General features: G+C 33.0%; 1 protein-coding gene across 2 annotated transcripts in view; it reads left to right on the top strand.

The window, feature by feature from the left end:
* The window catches only part of LOC107590506 (sodium-coupled neutral amino acid transporter 4-like), a 32,760-nt gene extending 13,720 nt beyond the window's left edge, over positions 1 to 19,040 (top strand). For both annotated transcript variants that reach the window (XM_016279271.1, XM_016279270.1), the window contains exons 5-15: positions 2,016 to 2,089; positions 2,172 to 2,264; positions 2,350 to 2,431; positions 7,148 to 7,230; positions 7,314 to 7,372; positions 9,301 to 9,534; positions 9,651 to 9,730; positions 10,853 to 10,953; positions 11,039 to 11,163; positions 18,620 to 18,764; positions 18,874 to 19,040. In XM_016279271.1, the coding sequence (XP_016134757.1) occupies positions 2,016 to 2,089; positions 2,172 to 2,264; positions 2,350 to 2,431; positions 7,148 to 7,230; positions 7,314 to 7,372; positions 9,301 to 9,534; positions 9,651 to 9,730; positions 10,853 to 10,953; positions 11,039 to 11,163; positions 18,620 to 18,764; positions 18,874 to 19,025 (1,228 nt within the window). In that variant the 3' untranslated portion in view covers positions 19,026 to 19,040. The remainder of the gene's footprint in view (positions 1 to 2,015; positions 2,090 to 2,171; positions 2,265 to 2,349; positions 2,432 to 7,147; positions 7,231 to 7,313; positions 7,373 to 9,300; positions 9,535 to 9,650; positions 9,731 to 10,852; positions 10,954 to 11,038; positions 11,164 to 18,619; positions 18,765 to 18,873) is intronic.
* The last annotated feature ends 977 nt before the right edge of the window (positions 19,041 to 20,017 follow it).

The raw sequence follows: 20,017 nt of genomic DNA on the forward strand, positions 1-20,017 counted from the left end.
AAAAATGAATAAAAACTATATAGACATTTAAAAAAAAAAAAAAAATTTTAATAATTTTATATATGTATTGTTTCAAAAGTTAAAATGTTTGCTACTGCCCTGTCTGTAGCTAAAGTGGTACTTCCAGAAAGCCCCAGAGAGGTTCTTATCAAAGAATGTGCTGGCGAGCGCTCTGTCGGGACGGCAGGATTTCTCAGGGCTGCTGCTGGTGTCTGTGACACGCTACACCGCGCATATCACAAAGAAACTATGTAGCTATATTTAGCTCAGCGGCTGTGGTCTGCTGTTCAGTGAGGGGTTAAAGCGTGCATGTGAGTGTGAGTGAGTGAGTGCGTGCATGAGAGAGAGAGAGAGAGAGAGAGCGTGTGTGTGTGTGTGTGTGTGTGACTGACAGCAGTCAGCTGTGAATGGCCAGCAGGAGGCAGCAGCAGACACACACCTTCAGCGCTAACGGTCACCTGAGCGTTCAGCGTTTGGTCAGTGCTCAACCTCGCATCACTCATTCATCTCCGGCGCTCATGTCAGACGGTTATTTCTGTTCCGTGAGCCGCAGAGGCCGGTGTCGAGTGACCAAAGCGCCATTAACCGATTCTGAAGATCCGTCTTTCTGACGTTCAATTTGCTACAGCTGAGAGTGAATTAGATGTGATTTATGGGCTGTAAACCGGCGAGGTGTAGCTGGTTCTGGATATTGACCACTTTATATGTCGTTCAAAGTTGTCGATTTGTGGCTAAAATGAGCTGAATTGTGGACTTGATTTGCTGGTAATTAAAACTCTTAGGCAAAGTTTGGAGTCTCTTCTGTAGGTCAGATGCTCTTCTACATGTTTGGGATCGTCTTCTATAGCCTGGTTAGTAACATACTGCGACATTAGCTGAGGTTTATTTTTGAAGCTTTCTAAATGCAGGCTGCTCATGTATGTGTCTGTGCATTGACACGCTAATGCTGAAGGTCCCCTCAAAACAAGTTTCTGAAATAAAAACAATCAGTGCTCGAAATATCATTGAAATCTGACTTATCTATGAATGAAAAACAGGGATGTTTTTGTATGTTTTTTTTTTAGTTGTGTGTTCTGTATACTACTATTAAAATGAATAATTATGATCTTTGCGGTTCAAACCAACTCTAACTGATTTAATACAAATCACCAAAATAGAAAATAGTAACCACTGCAAATAGCAAGCACATCAAAACCGTATTTTATGAAAACAAAATTATGACTGTACAAAACTGTTTTAAAAAATGTATGATAAATAACAAATATTTAACAAGTCTCTAAGAACGTTTAAAAAGTCCAGGTTTAGATGTGATCATCTCATAGTAACAATCCTGTCAGATCGTCCATCCTTTGAGTGAGAGTGTAACGTTACAGGGCAGCCGATCTGGTTTCGTGGTTAAAGCTAACCTTTTCGACATGTTTCCGTGTTGTTGTTGTTGCTCAGCAATGGCATGGACGTGATGTTGTCTGGGGGTGTGGCTAAAGGAGAGCGGGACGGTGGGCCGTGCTCGGGGGGGCGACTGAAGGCGGTGACTGTGTAGTTCTGACCTCAACTTTTTTTACATAAGTCACAACGGTTCGTGAAAAATCACAGCTACTTTAAGCAGGCTGTGTGCATTTTACTGTGGACTGACTGTTTTGAAACTTATATGGTAGTTACATAGCCCCTAGACCTCAGTTATTGTGAAAAACCTTTAATGTTTATTTTTTATATATTAAAATGTTATAATGTCCAGTTTTCTTGTCGTTATTAGAACGTTATTTAAGGGTTAAAAAACATTTCTTAGAATGTTCATCAAATAACATCATAAGAATGTTCCGAGAATGTTGATCCCGGAACGTTTCCTCTCAACGTTATGAGAACGTATATCAAATATTAATTAAAGTTATAAGAACGTTCCATAAACATTACTTTAAGACTGTTTCGTCCTAACGTTTAAATAACGACTATGTATTTGAGCACATGATGTTTTATATTTTAGTCAATGGATTTCTGACTTTTCTTTGTTTTTCCAGCATTCTCCTGCTTGGAGTCGCTATCCTGTCGCTTTACTCCGTTCATCTGTTACTAGTGACGGCCAAAGAAGGAGGTGAGTTTATGGAGAGATGACAAACACACATTAATATATATACGAAACATGCAGTCGATGCTATAATGTCCTCTGGCTCCAGGCTCGCTGATCTACGAGAAGCTCGGAGAAAGAGCGTTTGGATGGCCGGGAAAAATGGCAGCTTTTGGATCGATAACTCTGCAGAACATAGGAGGTAAAGGTGTTATCTTGGAAAATAGCTTGAATCTTTAGCTTTTAGCGTGAGTGATGTGACATTCATGTGTTTGGTTCGTCTTCAGCCATGTCCAGCTACCTGTTCATAGTCAAATACGAGCTGCCGGAGGTGATTCGAGCTTTTCGCGGGCTGGAGGAGAACTCTGGGTAAGTCCCAGTGATGTTTAATGGGTATTTGTGTCTGTATAGCAGTAGATGAAAGCATAATAACTGATTTATGATGCAAATTTGCTGCAGTGTGAGTTTGTGGAGAGAAATATGGATCGATGCATCTATCAAACTTGTACAAAATCGATATATAAGATATAATTTTTTTTCATTATTTTTATATTATTTAACAAATACTAAAATGTGTTTTTTGTTGTAGATGTTCCAACTGGGATACATGATTTGCAATTTTCAATTAAATGTTCATGCATTTGTGAGTTTGCATTGCAAAATGATGTTCTTCCTCAGTATTTTGGTCTTTTTTTACCATTACAAATATCTAAACATTCTTAAATCAAGATGCATTTAGTCTTGATTTCTGAAAAGTGTATCAAAATGATGTTATTTTTAAAGATTCAGATTAGTTTTTAAGAATAAGATTTTTTATGTTAATGAAATTAATATGTACATTTTATATTTACTTTAAATAGATTAAAATATTTTAATTTTTTTAAATGTAGTAGTATTATTATTATTCTTTAGAATATATTTTAAATAATTAATAAATATATTACGACTTGTTTTCTTAAAAATGTAATATTTTTGCTTAAAATGAGAACTAATATCTGCCAGTGGGCTCAGAAAAATAAACCTTATTCAAAGGGAAAACAAGATTATTTTTCTTGTTAGTGAAATTTGTAAATTTTCTATCTATTTTAAATGGATTAAAAAATAAGTGTAATTTTCAAATGTATTATTATGTTTTAGAATATATTTAAAATAAATACTACAAATAATACGTTTAAGAAATTATGTCTTGTTTTTTGAAAAATGTATCAAAATTAAACAAGCTTATGCTAAGAACAGATATCTGCCAATGGGGTCAGAAAAATAGGATAAGTAAGGATATTTTTCTGATATTTTCTCTTTTTTAACTCTTTCCCTGTCAGCATTTTTGAAAAAAGTTGCCAGCCACCGCCAGTGATTTTGATGATTTTCATTAAAATTTGATGGCCTCCAGTATATTTTGCTGTATGAATATTTGAATATGCAATACACCAAAATAAAGATCAGAGCCTCTACTTTTAAACAAAAAAAAATCTGTTTTATTCTAACTTAACGCATTCTTGAATATAGGTAGGTTTCATAAAAAATGCATAACTTTGAGCAAAAAGGTGAGAAAATCACATTTTTATCAAAAACTACATATGGATAATATTCAGTACTTTGGTTCGTCTTCAGCCATGTCCAGCTACCTGTTCATAGTCAAATACGAGCTGCCGGAGGTGATTCGAGCTTTTCGCGGGCTGGAGGAGAACTCTGGGTAAGTCCCAGTGATGTTTAATGGGTATTTGTGTCTGTATAGCAGTAGATGAAAGCATAATAACTGATTTATGATGCAAATTTGCTGCAGTGTGAGTTTGTGGAGAGAAATATGGATCGATGCATCTATCAAACTTGTACAAAATCGATATATAAGATATAATTTTTTTTCATTATTTTTATATTATTTAACAAATACTAAAATGTGTTTTTTGTTGTAGATGTTCCAACTGGGATACATGATTTGCAATTTTCAATTAAATGTTCATGCATTTGTGAGTTTGCATTGCAAAATGATGTTCTTCCTCAGTATTTTGGTCTTTTTTTACCATTACAAATATCTAAACATTCTTAAATCAAGATGCATTTAGTCTTGATTTCTGAAAAGTGTATCAAAATGATGTTATTTTTAAAGATTCAGATTAGTTTTTAAGAATAAGATTTTTTATGTTAATGAAATTAATATGTACATTTTATATTTACTTTAAATAGATTAAAATATTTTAATTTTTTTAAATGTAGTAGTATTATTATTATTCTTTAGAATATATTTTAAATAATTAATAAATATATTACGACTTGTTTTCTTAAAAATGTAATATTTTTGCTTAAAATGAGAACTAATATCTGCCAGTGGGCTCAGAAAAATAAACCTTATTCAAAGGGAAAACAAGATTATTTTTCTTGTTAGTGAAATTTGTAAATTTTCTATCTATTTTAAATGGATTAAAAAATAAGTGTAATTTTCAAATGTATTATTATGTTTTAGAATATATTTAAAATAAATACTACAAATAATACGTTTAAGAAATTATGTCTTGTTTTTTGAAAAATGTATCAAAATTAAACAAGCTTATGCTAAGAACAGATATCTGCCAATGGGGTCAGAAAAATAGGATAAGTAAGGATATTTTTCTGATATTTTCTCTTTTTTAACTCTTTCCCTGTCAGCATTTTTGAAAAAAGTTGCCAGCCACCGCCAGTGATTTTGATGATTTTCATTAAAATTTGATGGCCTCCAGTATATTTTGCTGTATGAATATTTGAATATGCAATACACCAAAATAAAGATCAGAGCCTCTACTTTTAAACAAAAAAAAATCTGTTTTATTCTAACTTAACGCATTCTTGAATATAGGTAGGTTTCATAAAAAATGCATAACTTTGAGCAAAAAGGTGAGAAAATCACATTTTTATCAAAAACTACATATGGATAATATTCAGTACGATTATCAAAGCATAAATCCAGTAAATCGCTTCCATCAACACCACAGACATCACTTACTAGATCAACATTTTACTCCGTAACATTATGCCGTTTTCATTTATATGCGGTCTATTGCTGATGATCGCATTATTTTTCATATGCATCTGTTTACATAAGAGATCGCTGGTTTCTCCGTCATGTTCACGTGTGTTTTTGTTCGGGAAGTTTTGTACTCGTTCAGAAGATGTGTAATAGCGTCCCCGAGTGTATAACAGTGAAATCACGGAAAGCTGTAAAAACTCGTCTTTGGCGAGGAAGCGTTTTCTTCTAAAAGACGAGATAACTCGTCAATGGCGGGGAAAGAGTTAAATAAAAAACAAAACACTTCATTTTTATGCATTTCCAAGAAAACGACTTAATAGCTTATGTAGGGCTCCACGATTATGACAAAAATCATAATTGTCGATTATTCCCTTGAAATTGTAATTGCGATTATTAATTACGATTATCACAATTTACATTGAATGATGTTTATACCATTGTTTGATGCAACTGCATGCCGTATTTTTATATGAAAGTAAACAAGCTGAAAACACTAACTGAAAAACCTAGTATTAAGCCTCAAATGTCAAATATAGATCAGATTGGTTTCTTCTTTAAATTATAAAAAAAGTACAAATATGAATGGTATTATAATGTCATACTAAAACAATGAAAAAACCCTTAAGATAACATGTAGAAAGAAAAAAAGCATCTTAAGCGTGCAGAATAACATAAGTGGACTTTGAACAATTAATTGCCGCTTTGAACGATTACGTCATTGTGGCATCCGTAATTGCGATTAGAAATTTGATTAATTGTGCAGCCCTAAGCTTATGTAATTTTCCTTCTAATGACACTCTTCTGTAGAGTAGGGTTGTGACGGTGAGGAAATTTTCCCACCGGTTAATCGACGAGTGACAACATCAGTAATACCGGTATCACCGTTGGGGGGGGGGGTTGGTTCGTTATTCGGCGTCAAGCAATTGTTCGTTTGAGTTTTCCCTCTTTTGCTCGGATTTCTTGGCTTTCAAATAGCTTGAAAAAGCGCCGTGCGCGTTTTACTTTCACTTTCAAATTAGGGGCAATTCAGCGTTGATTCAATTCAAGCAACAACAACGTCAAACACAGAACTTTTATTAACAAAACGAATAAACACCATACACCATATAGGCCTAATAAAATAACAAATTACTTAGGCTACACACAGTTTAAATAGGTATATAAAACAGAAAATCAGCAAACACTGTGGAACCAAATAAATAAGAAACATAGAAAGTTTATTAGCAAAACGAACAAGAAAGCTTGGAGGCACGGCATATACACCTTGATGTAAAATAAAATAAATATAATACACAAAGTTTAAATAAAGTATTCAGCAAACACTGTGGAACCAAATAAATAAGAAACATAGAAAGTTTATTAGCAAAACGAACAAGAAAGCTTGGAGGCACGGCATATACACCTTGATGTAAAATAAAATAAATATAATACACAAAGTTTAAATAAAGTATTCAGCAAACACTGTGGAACCAAATAAATAAGAAACATAGAAAGTTTATTAGCAAAACGAACAAGAAAGCTTGGAGGCACGGCATATACACCTTGATGTAAAATAAAATAAATATAATACACAAAGTTTAAATAAAGTATTCAGCAAACACTGTGGAACCAAATAAATAAGAAACGAATGTTTAAAAAAAATGTCCAGACAATAGGCTTTTCAAAATCTAAAATATTGTCAAACAGGCGCCTTTGCATTTCCTTTCTAAACAATCTTCTGCCATCGGCTTGTCTTTCTCTCCTCACTCTTGTCAGTCAGCTCGACTCACTCTCCTCACGTGATAAATCAAATCTGACTCCTGTTGTTCGCACACGGTTCGGCACGCTGCATTGAGCGTTTAGTTTTTAAAAGTATCTGTCCTCTAACTGAACTGGGCTAAATGATTTTATATCGGTTTTACCGGTGTTAAGCCGCGGTAGGCTGTAGAGCTGTGTGCTGAAATAGTTTTATTTCTGTGCAGCTACTTTGAAACCGTCTGTATTGTATATTCTAATTCAGTCGTAATCACACCGCAGCATGTTTCGAGGTATTGTGGGATTGGATGGGATCATGATGAAACGCCCCGTTCTTGTTCTCTGTGCAGGGAATGGTATCTGAACGGGAATTACGCGGTGGTGTTGGTGTCCATCGGCATCATTCTCCCGCTGTCTCTGCTGAAAAACCTGGGTAAGACTTTGCTCTAAGTGTCAGGGAGGTTGAGTTTGTGAAGTGTGTGTGTGTGTAACTCTCGTTCTCGTCCCTCACATCAGGGTATCTGGGGTACACCAGCGGCTTCTCTCTCTCGTGCATGGTGTTCTTCCTGGGAGTGGTACGTTTACCGACGCTGTTCTCCTATCAGCTCACATGCCCGTGTGTTTTATATGATGTTACAACATTCATGTGTCAGTAAGAATAGTTCAGTAAAAATCATTTACTTACCCTCATGCTGTTCCAAACCAGTGTTCAGCTAGTATCATTGAGATACCATTATAGTTTTTATTAATATTTGACATTTACATTTAGACATTTATCCAAAACGACTTACAAATGAGGACAATAGAAGCAATCAAAATCAATGATATGCAAGTGCTATAAGTCTCAGTTAGCTTAATGCAGTACATGTAGCAAGGTTTTTTTTTTTAATCATATAATAAATAAAAATATTCCGATAGAATAGAAAAAGAATTGAGCAAGCTTGTGTTAGAGGCCCTTTTTGCTTTTGTTAGTTGTATAATAAATACTTTTTTTTTTTTTATTAATTTTAGAAGCAAGTATTATTTTTATTTTTAAATGTTGTTATTTTTTATTTTTATTTTAGTTTGTCATATTTAATAGTTTTTTTTAACGTCTATGTAGTTTTTATTTCTTTTTATTATAGTTTGTTATTTTAATATATAGTTTAACTGAATTAATAAAAATAAAAAAATACGTTTTTTATATTTTATTTGACATTTATTTTATGTAACAAAAATTTTATGCTTTTAGTTTTAGTTAACTATAATAACCCTGTTCAGAGCCTGTAATAACTAATTTTAGTTAACATTTTAATAATTGATTAATAATCATTTTCAATAATCGTATTTTTCTAAAATAAGTCTATATAGTTTTTTTTTATATATATATAGTTTTAGTTATTTAGCACATCAAGCTAAACTAAACTTCTTTAATTAACTTCGTTTTAATTTATTCACTTCAAGTAGCATTTTTTTTATAGTTTTAGTTTCAATAAATAACCTTCATAATAACCCTGATTCACTTTCATTCTCTGGACCACAAAACTAGTCGCAATTTAAGCAGATTTTTCATGTTTTCCAACATATATCCAACATCATAAATCCATTATTATGCTTCAGGAGATGTAGAAAGTTGTATGGACTACTTTTATGTGACCCATACAATGTATTGTTGGCTATTGCTACAAATATCCCCCAGCGACTCAACACTGCTTTTGTGCTGCAGGGTCACAGTCGCCGTTTTTGATGCTTGAAATGACACGAGGCTGATGTAAACGTTGACAGGACTTTCTCTTTCGGTTGAAATATTTCTTATGCATGGTTTCATCCATGTCAAAAAAAAAAAAACGGTCCTGCAAATATTATATTATTAATCTTTTTATCAACATCAGTTCTGATCAAAATTCAAAAAAATATTTTTATGCATTGTTTTTGTTTAGTGTTTTTTTTTTTTTACTATGTATGAGTACATGTTCCACAGGCCAAACCTGAGAAGAAAAGAGTAACATTTTAATAAATAAAAATTGTAAAGCCAACAGAATGATTTATTTTACTGTAATACAAATAATCTAAAAAAATAAAGTAATAATAAAAGTTTATGATAGGACAATATTTGACTGAGATACAACTGGAATCTGAGGGTGCAAAAAAATCAAAATATTGAGAAAATCATCTTTAAAGTTGTTCAAATGAAGTTCTTAGCAATGCATATTACTAATCAAACATTAAGTTTTGATATATTTACGGTAGGAAATTTACAAAATATCTTCATGGAACATGATCTTTACTTAATATCCTAATGATTTTTGGCATAAAGGAAAAATGTATAATTGTGACCCATACAATGTATTGTTGGCTATTGCTACAAATATCCCCCAGCGACTTAACACTGCTTTTGTGCTGCAGGGTCACAGTCGCCGTTTTTGATGCTTGAAATGAAACGTTGACAGGACTTTCTCTTTCGGTTGAAATATTTCTTATGCATGGTTTCATGACACTGTTGTGCACTGGTTTGATTTCTCAGCTGATCTATAAGAAGACGATCCTGCCCTGTCCTCTGCCGTTCTTCTACCAGCACGAGTCCAACATGAGCATGAACGGCTCGGACGCTCTGGGTCTGTACGTGCTGCAGAACGCCTCGGCACTGGCCTCTATATCAGCAGCGAACGGACCTCACGTGCCGGTGAACAGCGCCGTCCAGTTCACACCTCACCCTGAGGACGTGTGCACACCCAAATACTTTGTGTTCAACTCACAGGTGACGATGCTGACGATATGAGACAAATGTCATTAATCCTGTCAGTCGAGAAGATCCGTACTGTAAAGTGTGCGTGTGGAAAGAGCCTCACGGCGTTTGTTGTGTTTGTCTTTCAGACCGTGTACACCGTTCCCATCCTCGCCTTTGCTTTCGTGTGTCATCCTGAAGTTCTGCCCATCTACAGCGAACTCAAAGAGTGAGAAAAACTTTGTACATATGCAAAAAAATAAAGAAAAATGAAGAAAGCATCAGTATAGTCACATCTATACTGTCCAATAAATTAAAGACTAAAAAGTGACAAAAAAAAGAAGGAAATTTAGAACATTGGCTTGTATTATTATATTATATTATATTATTTAAATAGTTTTAAGTAGTTGTTTTTTATTATTATTATTACTTTTTTATTATTATTGTTGTTATTATTTTTAAATAGCATCAGGTCCAGTAACAAAAGTTCTGCCCATCTACAGCGAACTCAAAGAGTGAGAAAAACTTTGTACATATGCAAAAAAATAAAGAAAAATGAAGAAAGCATCAGTATAGTCACATCTATACTGTCCAATAAATTAAAGACTAAAAAGTGACAAAAACAAAGAAGGAAATTTAGAACATTGGCTTGTATTATTATATTATATTATATTATTTAAATAGTTTTAAGTAGTTTTTTTTTTTTAATAGCATCAGGTCCAGTAACAAAAACACTGAGATTTAGAAATTTGGCTTTATATTATATTATATTATATTATATTATATATAAATAGTTTTAAGTAATTTTTTTAATTATTATTATTATTATTACTTTTTTTAATTATTGTTATGTTATGTTATATTATTTAAATAGTTAAGTAGTTTTTTTTATTATTATTATTATTATTATTATTTTTAAATAGCATTAGGTCCAGTAACAAAAACACTGAGATTTAGAAATTTGGTTATGTTATGTTAATGTATTATAGTATTATATGTTAATGTATTATATTATTATTATATTTCAAATAGAATCTGCTGCAACAGCATGTTTTATAAATCTATAACACACATTGACAATTTTACTTTATTTTTTTTATTTTTCAAATGGCATCAGGTCCAGTAACAAAAACAATTGGATATTTGGATATTTTTATATGGTTTTGTATTGTTATATTACATATCAAATCAAATCTGATACCACCACAGTAATTTTTGGATAAACTGGAAAATAGTCTGAAGTTGACAATTACAAACGGCTGATATTGACTGATACCATTATAATCACATACCCAGAGGCTGTGATATATTTCATAAAGCTGATTCTGTTGTGACTCCTCGTGTTCTGCAGTCGCTCTCGGAGGAAGATGCAGAGGGTCTCAAACCTGTCCATCTTGGCGATGCTGGTGATGTACCTGTTCTCCGCTCTGTTCGGTTATCTGACGTTTTATGGTACATTACGCTCTTCTCATACACACCTTCAGCACACATTCCAGTCGAGAAGTTACTTGTTACCAAACCTCTCTCTCTCTGTCAGATCATGTCGAGGCAGAGCTGCTTCACACCTTCACCAAGGTCTACAAGTTTGACACGATGCTTCTTCTGGTGCGTTTGGCTGTGCTGACGGCGGTAACGCTGACCGTTCCCATTGTGCTGTTCCCTGTGAGTAACAAAACACACCTGTATGAGCATGTTGTGCTTCACCATCCTTCATTCTGATACACTTTGAAGTGTGTTTGATGCTCTTTTATTTATTCGTGTCCTCTTATTGTGGCCTGTCATGCATCGGCATCATTCTCCCACTGTCTCTGCTGAAAGAACATGCTTTTGTTTAATTTAACTTGATGTACTAAAATAACTAAAACTAATAAATAAAAAATTAATTAAACTATGTAGACATGAGAGGTGTAATGGTACACAAACATGACGGTTCGGTACAGCAGGGGGAAAAAACTAAACATAAAATTGCTTTTTTATTAAACAGTGGTTTATTGAACAAATGTGTCTTTCTTTAAATGTATTTAAAATTGTGATTAAATTTTTTTAGGGATAAAAATTAACAAATTTAAGTACTATTTATTTTTAAATATAATAATCAGTGCTCAAAAAATACAACAAATTTAAAAAACAAATAAAAAATAAAATTTATTATTTTAAAGAATTAAAATACATAGACACTTAAAAAAAAAAGCAAAACTAATAAAAATGCACAACAAAATTATTAAAACCTTAACTAAAATCAGTTGAAACAGAAAATAGAAAAATAAAAATCTAATTCAAAATATTAGCAAATTATAATAGAATATCAATGATACTAAAACCATAAAAAAATTACTTAAAAACTCTAAAAACATCTAAACTTTCAGCTAACATTTCAGCTAGTGGTTAAGGCAATATTTATATATATTAAAATATATTTATTTATAATAACTAAAACCAATACATAAAAAATATATAGACATTTAAGAAAATAAATAAATAATAAAAAGGACTAAAGCACACAACAAAATTATTAAAAACGCAAGTAAAATTAAAGTGAAATCAGAAAATAGAAAAATAAAATCTAATCCAAAATATTACTTAAAACTAGCATGGTATATCAGTGATACTAAAATAACACTGATTTGTTAAATGAACAATGTATTTTTCTGTCATGTGACAGACAGAGGGCGCTGGAGAGCTTCTTTCCCTCAAGCCCCGCCCTGTCTCTCTCTCTCTCTCTCTCTCTCTCTCTCTCTCACACACACACATACACACAGTGAGGGAGGGGCGATCAAAGCCAGTGGAATATTACCTGATGCAGTGCAGTGACCTTGCAAAAAGTGCAGTTACATTATGTGGCCACCGGTGGCGCTATAAACACACAAAACACTCCTGCAGCTCCTATAATCAGATCAGGTTTTCATTGAAGACAGAAATGAGCTGGTATTATTTGATTAGTTTGTCTAAAAACGTGAGAAGCTGCCGAACCTTGGCTGTTTAAACCGCTTTAGCATCAGATGGCTTGTGTGAAAGAGCACAGTTGAGCTGAGGCCTCACAGGTGCTCTGTGTTCATGAGCTTTACATCAGGGCCTGCAGAGTTTGTGCCATGTGACATTTTGTGTTTCCAAGGAGTTCCTGGCCTTCAAGTTGCTCTTAAATGTCACAGCCTTTGTCCGCGAGATTTCTTATGTTTTGTCTGAGGGCCAACAGAGACCTTGAGTCCGACTCGCAGACGACACACGCTAACAGAAACAAGACAGACGGGCGATACGAACCAACAGTTTTATTCTGAATGAGCATAAACGAGTCTCATCATGGAGTCTACTGAGGTCAGAGCGAACTCTCACACAGTGCTCTGAATCAAGGCTCTTGGTCGCTAGCGAGCACATTTGCTACTTGAGCAGTGACAGGTGTGCCGCTTCTGGACCCCGGGGCCCTTCAGCTCTAGTTTCACTTGTATCAGATGCTTTTGTATCAGATGCTTGATTCAATGAGGCCACGTTCTCGCTTCTCCTGATGAACGTACCTGTAGATGGATAGTTTGATTTAATACACTTTCAACAATCTGCAGAGTTACAAATGGGTTCAATATATAATAATTGATTACGTTTTTTATATGCATTTTTAACACATATTTTTGTTACAAATTATTATGTAATTTAATAAATTTTTTGAAGTATGATATATTAACATAATTTTTGTTATTATATCTAATTATTATTTAAATTTATTATTAATGAATTATTCAAAGGTATTAAAATAATATATATATTTATATATATATTAACATTTTAACATTATTAAATACATATTAAATATATTTTTACAAGCATTCTGTTAAAGTATCATACGATTTTTATTATTACTTGATTTTTTTTTTTATAATATTGGATTATATATTTATTAATAAGTTTATGAATATATACTTATTTTTTAAAAGTGTGTGTGTGTATATATATATATATATGTTTTAATATATTTATAACATAATATTGGTGTATATAACAGTTACATAATTTTAAATTCTATAGGTAAATATTAAATGTAAAAATATTATGTAAAATACTATTATGTATAATTATTGTTATATTTAATTATTAAATGGGTTATTTTTTAAAGTTTATTATTAAATGTGTATATATGCTTTTTAGTACTTTTTAAATATATATTTTATTTATTTTTATGATATATTTATTACAACTAGCTCTTTATGTTAGTTTGTGCTCTGGCTCTGTGATTAAGCCGGTCTGTCTGTAGGCTTGTCGTTCAGGTGTTTTGGTCGACAAACGGCTCTTTGATTCATGTGAGGTCAGTGCAGCCTGGGGTCAAAGGTCAAGTCAGTGCCTATGAGGGTCAGTGAGCTTCACTCACATGATCACGTATGCCAGTTTACACCTGACTGAGAGTAACACTACAGCTCCAAACTGTTTTGAGGTTACGGCCTTTATTTGAGTGTGAATGTGACTGTGCTGTTCCTCCACCAGAACCACATGGGTTTCTCTGGAAAGTGGTTTGTGTTGCTGTTCTGCAGCGGTGCTCGTCTTGATCTGGTTTTGTGGTTGATGACTGATCTCTCTCTGCGTCTGTCTTTGTGATCTCAGCAGCTATTTTTAGAGCCGTTTCTCTGAAACTAGCATGTTAAGCTACTTATTTCAAGTAAATAAACAACACCGAGGCTGTAAATGTAGTTATCTGCACTACAAACAACAGGCAGATAATTACACTGAAGCTATTTAGGGCAACTATATCTTATAGACATTTCTTAGATTATAGTATTTGTAAAATAGCAGAAGTAGCCTGTTTTCATGCCACAAAAACAATGACCTCAGATTTGAACTTGAACATGTAAATTTACACAACATACTACTGAAATATATTACTATATACTGTTATAACTAGTAACATAAAAATACTGCATTGAAAACGGCAGTGATTAAAAGCAGTATTTAACTATATACACTCGGTAAGATTTTTAATGTTTTTTAAAGTCACCAAGGCTGCATTTATTTGATCAAAATAGAGTAAAAAATTGTGAAATAATATTATAATTTAAACCAACTGTTTTCTAAGTGAATATGTTGCAAAATCTAATTTATTTCTGTGATCAAAGCTGTATTTTCAGCATCATTTACTGCAGTCTTCAGTGTCACATGATCTTCAGAAATCAGTATAATATGCTGAAAACACTTAATATGTTTATGGAAATTATTAATAGAAAGTTCAAAAGAACAGCATTTATTTGAAATATTAATCATATTTAACATTATAAATGCCTTTACTGTCACTTTAATGCGTCCTTGCTGAATAAAAGTAATGATTTCTTTCTCTTAAATTTTTATTGAACTAGTTTGCTTGAGATTAACAATCTAAACGACCTGAAAGAGCTTTTAAAAACCGCTGAGCTGCTCCACAACACTGAAGTAAACGGGAGAGAGGTCTGTCCTCGTCCTGACGTTAACTCTCAGACGAGCGTCCACCAGGAGGGTCACTAGGAAAATGTCACACGTCGGGTCCTGCGGTCGACACAGGGCTCCAGATGCGCTCGCCAGCAGATGCCGAATGCTTTGAGCTCGGACTGAAATGTGGCACCCAGGTGACGGCTGGAAAGCTCGGCTTTATGGAAGAGTCTCTTTGTTAAAGGACTGTCTGATCAGAGACGGTTATGCAACACTATCGCTTTTTAATGGACTCCATCTGCTCTCTGCTTCTTTAATGATGTGTCTTGAGCTCCAGGTGTTTTGAGAGGCTGCAAACGAACCAACCTGTAGTTAAAGGGGTCATATGATGCTGCTAAAAAGAACATTATTTTGTGTATTTGGTGTAATGAAATGTGTTTGTGGTTTAAGGTTCAAAAAACACATTATTTTCCACATACTGTACATTATTGTTTCTCCTCTATACCCCGCCTTTCTGAAACGCGACGATTTTTACAAAGCTCATTGGTCTGAAAAAGCGAGGTGTGCTGTGATTGGCCAGCTATCCAGTGCGTTGTGATTGGCCGAATACCTCAAGCGTGTGACGGAAATGTTACGCCCCTCACCATACTGTGATGCGCTGTCCGGCCGGAGCGACGAGACAAAAACATTAAAACCCATTATAAACGAGGCATTCGTTGCATCCAGTGGGGACATAATTACGGATTATAATAACTTGTACTGTCTTTTTACGCATTGCATTGCATCGCACCGCATAAACATAAAACCATGTCTGCATTTGTGATCGGAGAAATGACAAACAACAAGCACCAGGCACGGCGCCAGAATCTTTTCTCTACCAGTGTTAAGGGGGGGCTAGACCAATATGTGGGGGTGCTAAGAAAATAAATGATATTGATGACGTCAGAGTTACTTCATAAAGAAATGGGGCTAAACCGGGGCTATTAAAAATTCTGACTGGGCTATAGCCCCCCCTAGCCCTGGTGTAGCGCCGTCACTGACAAGCCCTACTCTACACTGCTCAAAACTCACGTTTGAATCGTCAGTGGCAAATCCTTTAAATATGAAAACATACTTACAGTCTGTGAGTCAGAACAGCCGGCATTGTAGTCTACTCTCCCAGGATCAGGAAACAGTCCTCCATAAAATGCGCTGCACACATCTGAATATTTGAGTTGAAGTGTTCTGGAACAGTGTTGTAAATACAACTTAACCACTGATTTCTAGTCGTGTCCTCTTTTGGAAGACCAAACAAAGTAGTTTCACTTTCACAACGAAACACAGCGTCTTCACGACATGGCGGCGGCAACAACAATACTACAGCGAGAATAAAAGTCACACCTTCTTTCTTTACGTGAACATTTGGGCGGCGTTATGCAAATCTTCCCACATAGTGAGGTAGATATGTGGGGGCGTGTTAGAACGAGGCGTTTTAGGTAGGCGTGGTTGACTCTTAACTTTTATAAAGAATATCTCTTTGGATTTGAGACTTTAGTCTTTGCAACTTTACAGATCTTATCTATGCACGAACAGCTTGTAACCCTCCAAAGAGAAAGGAAAACTTGAAATCGCATCATATGACCCCTTTAAAACCATCAAACTCGACTGATCAGCTTTGTCTGCTAAAATTCTTTTGGCGAAATAAAAATGCATTCAAATGAGTTGTTGACGCACCAAGAACCACCATATTTTATTGGACTACAGTTTTTAATGCAAATAGACAGTGTTTTTACTCACTGATGTATTTTTTTTTTAATCTTTAATGTTTTATATCGTTTTTCTTAATTGTACGACTTCACTTTGTTATTTCCATTAACATAATTAAAATAAATGATTAATTGTTGCAGCAAGAGTTTAGAGGTATACACTGCAAAAAACAAACTTATCTTTGTCTTATTTTTCAGTAAAATATCTGAACAATCATAAATTAAGACACATTTACTCGAGAAGCAAAATGACTTAAGATATTAAGTCTTATTTTCTGAAAAATTAATCAAAATTCAGTCCTTTTATGCTTACAAATATTATTTGTGAATGGAAAAACTAAACTTTTTTTCCCTTTGAATTGAGTTTATTTTTCTGACCCCATTTCTTAATAAAAAATATTACATATAATTAAAATGATAATATTAAACTGTAAATATATTAATAAATATATTATATATTTTGATCAATTATCTATTAGTAGTAGCATTAGTAGCATATTCAATTCATTATTTTAATAATGTATTGTTAATACAATTATATTTCCTAATTTATTAATATTATTAAAAGTACATATACTGTATAGTTGTTTTCTTATTTTAAGTACAAACTCGCTTAATTTGGAATTTTTTTAGAAAACTTTTTGAAAATGTAATCACTTTAGTAATTTTGCTTCTCAAGTAAATGTATTTTGATGTATGAACATTTAGATATTTGTACTGTAAAACGAAAACATTTCGTAAAAAGTGTTTACAGTGAATTTACAAGTTAATTGTTTACTACAATTTTCAGGAGCACTAGTGTATAGTTGCACTCAACATGAACTGAAAGCAACAAAACGGTTGGATTCACAAGCTTTTTAAAGACTCTTTCTATCATTCAAGGCACATCTGATCTCTATTCAGTGGATAAACTGAAATTGTATCTTTTAAAAGTTGAAAGTCCAGCTGCATTTAATGCGATCTCTGCTTGAGTGATCTGTCAAACTCTGTCAGTCAGCCGGTTATCCTGCTGCTGCTGCTGCTGGCTGATGCAACTCTACCACACGCTTACACTTGTAATCCTGTCTCAGGCTCCGCCCACTCAGTGTGTGTGTGTGTGTGTGTGTGTGTGTGTGTGTGTGTGAACTTTGGCCCAGTGTGAGCTGGTTCTCATGCTCCGAGCGGATCAGTTTGGGTCCTGTGACCTGTGCTCAGATAATTCACTCACCTGCTCTGGGTCATACAGTTCCTGCTCCATTCAGACTTCTGTGTGTGTGTGTGTGTGTGTGTGTGTGTGTTTGCAGTGCTTCAATAACTTTATAACAGTAATATTAAATCCAAATCGTGTTTCATATATGAAGTTATTTGCTTTCATTTGTTTCGAATCATCTGTAAAGCCGCCGGACGGTTGTTCTGGGACAGACTGGAGCTTTATTTCTGATGCAGCTTTAGCATTTCACGGTGTAAAGGCTTTCGATTACAGATTTTTAATGTGGTCTTAGAGATTTGGACCACAGTGCATATAAAAAAATGATGTGTATTATCCCTGCAGAGAACCATGTTTATTACAACAGCAACCACCCACATTACCTAGTTTTTTTTTATAATTAAAAAATTGATAAAATATTGAGAAAAAATTATTATTTTCACGTTTTAATCTCTATCCTCTATCTGTCTATCTATCAGTGTGTGTATGTATGTATATATATATATATATATATATATATATATAGGTATGTATTTTTTAAAAACGTTAATTTATTTGCTATATATATATATATATATATATATATAATTTTAATTTTTAACAAATGTGTAATGTGATTTTTTTTGTAATGTGAATGTAAATTTTTTGTTTTTGTTTTATACATTTAATATATATATGTGTGTGTATATATATATATATATATATATATATATATATATATATATATATTATAGAATTGTGTTTGTATTTCCCATTTCACTCACAATATTGTAAAATTGCTAAATCTAGTGGTCTTCTGTGTTTTCAGATTCGTTCGTCAGTCATCACGCTGTGTTTCGCTGGGAAAGAGTTCAGCTGGATCCGACACTTCCTCATCGCCGCTGCTATACTGGCCTTCAACAACCTCCTGGTGATCTTCGTCCCCACCATCAGAGACATCTTCGGCTTCATCGGTCAGTAGTTTCTCCACACTGTGCTTCTTAGTAGATGTGGCCCCTTTCCCTCTTGAGAGGAGAAGAAACGTGAACGCACACATATGAACTCCTCCTCTTCCTCCTGTAGGTTCGTCTGCAGCCACCATGCTCATCTTCATCCTACCGGCGGCGTTTTACCTGCGGCTGGTCAAGAGCTTACCGTTCAGATCACCGCAGAAAATATCTGTGAGTATAGACCATATATTATATTATATTACTTTTGCTACTTTATGCTTTTGACCTAACTCATTTATCATATTGATTTGAATATAATATTGATGTACCACATTCATTAAATACAAAAATACAAAGAGAGAGAATATAAATGTTATTCTTTATTATCAACACATGACGTGCATTAAACATCAGGGTTTCCTAAACTGCGGGGAAATTCAAGGGGGTTCGTGAATTGATCAAATTAATTAAATCATAAATATTTAAACTGAAAAAAATTGATATTAATAATAATAATGAAAATATTAGCTTAAAATCTTAGGGTAAATATTAAAATGATGTGTAAATAATATGTAATTATGTAGTCCATTTAAAAAAAGTAACTGTGATCTGATTAAAAGCATTTTAAAATGTTATATATATTCTAATAACTTACAAGTATTTAATTTTTGTAATTTGATTATGTAATCCATATGACATTTTATATATATGTATATATATAGGATATAAGTAATAAACAAGTAAAACTTTATATTAAATAAACAATTAACATGTTTTTAATTTATAGTAAAAAAACAATCAATATATTGTATAATGTGATTATTATATTAGATTTTATTTTAATGTTTTATTTTATGTAATGCTCTTTTTTTATTTTATATTTAATTATATTATATTATATAGAGTGTTCTATTCTATATATATGAAGAGTTCATTTGCAAAAACCAATCTCATTTTTATTAATTTTTTTTTCAGTAATCACGTTTTTTTTTTATTGCGCATTCCAAGTAATATCAATCTAACTGCATTATTCGGTTTTGTTTTTTTGTTGTTTTTTGTTAACGAGACCCATACGGCAATTTTTTTTTCTAGCCAAAATATATTTTAAATATATGTTGTAAAGATTGAAGTTAAAAGAAATATATTTTTAAAATTGAAAATATTTAGTTGCAACCTTCATATATCAAACTATATTTCAAAATGTATTTCCAATTCATTAATGTTGAATTTTTTTTTTATATGTTCACTTGTGTTATAGACAACAAATAAAGTTTTTC

The sequence above is a fragment of the Sinocyclocheilus grahami genome, unplaced genomic scaffold (genome assembly GCF_001515645.1).
Source record: "Sinocyclocheilus grahami isolate Dianchi unplaced genomic scaffold, SAMN03320097.WGS_v1.1 scaffold129.1, whole genome shotgun sequence".
Classification (NCBI taxonomy): domain Eukaryota; kingdom Metazoa; phylum Chordata; class Actinopteri; order Cypriniformes; family Cyprinidae; genus Sinocyclocheilus; species Sinocyclocheilus grahami.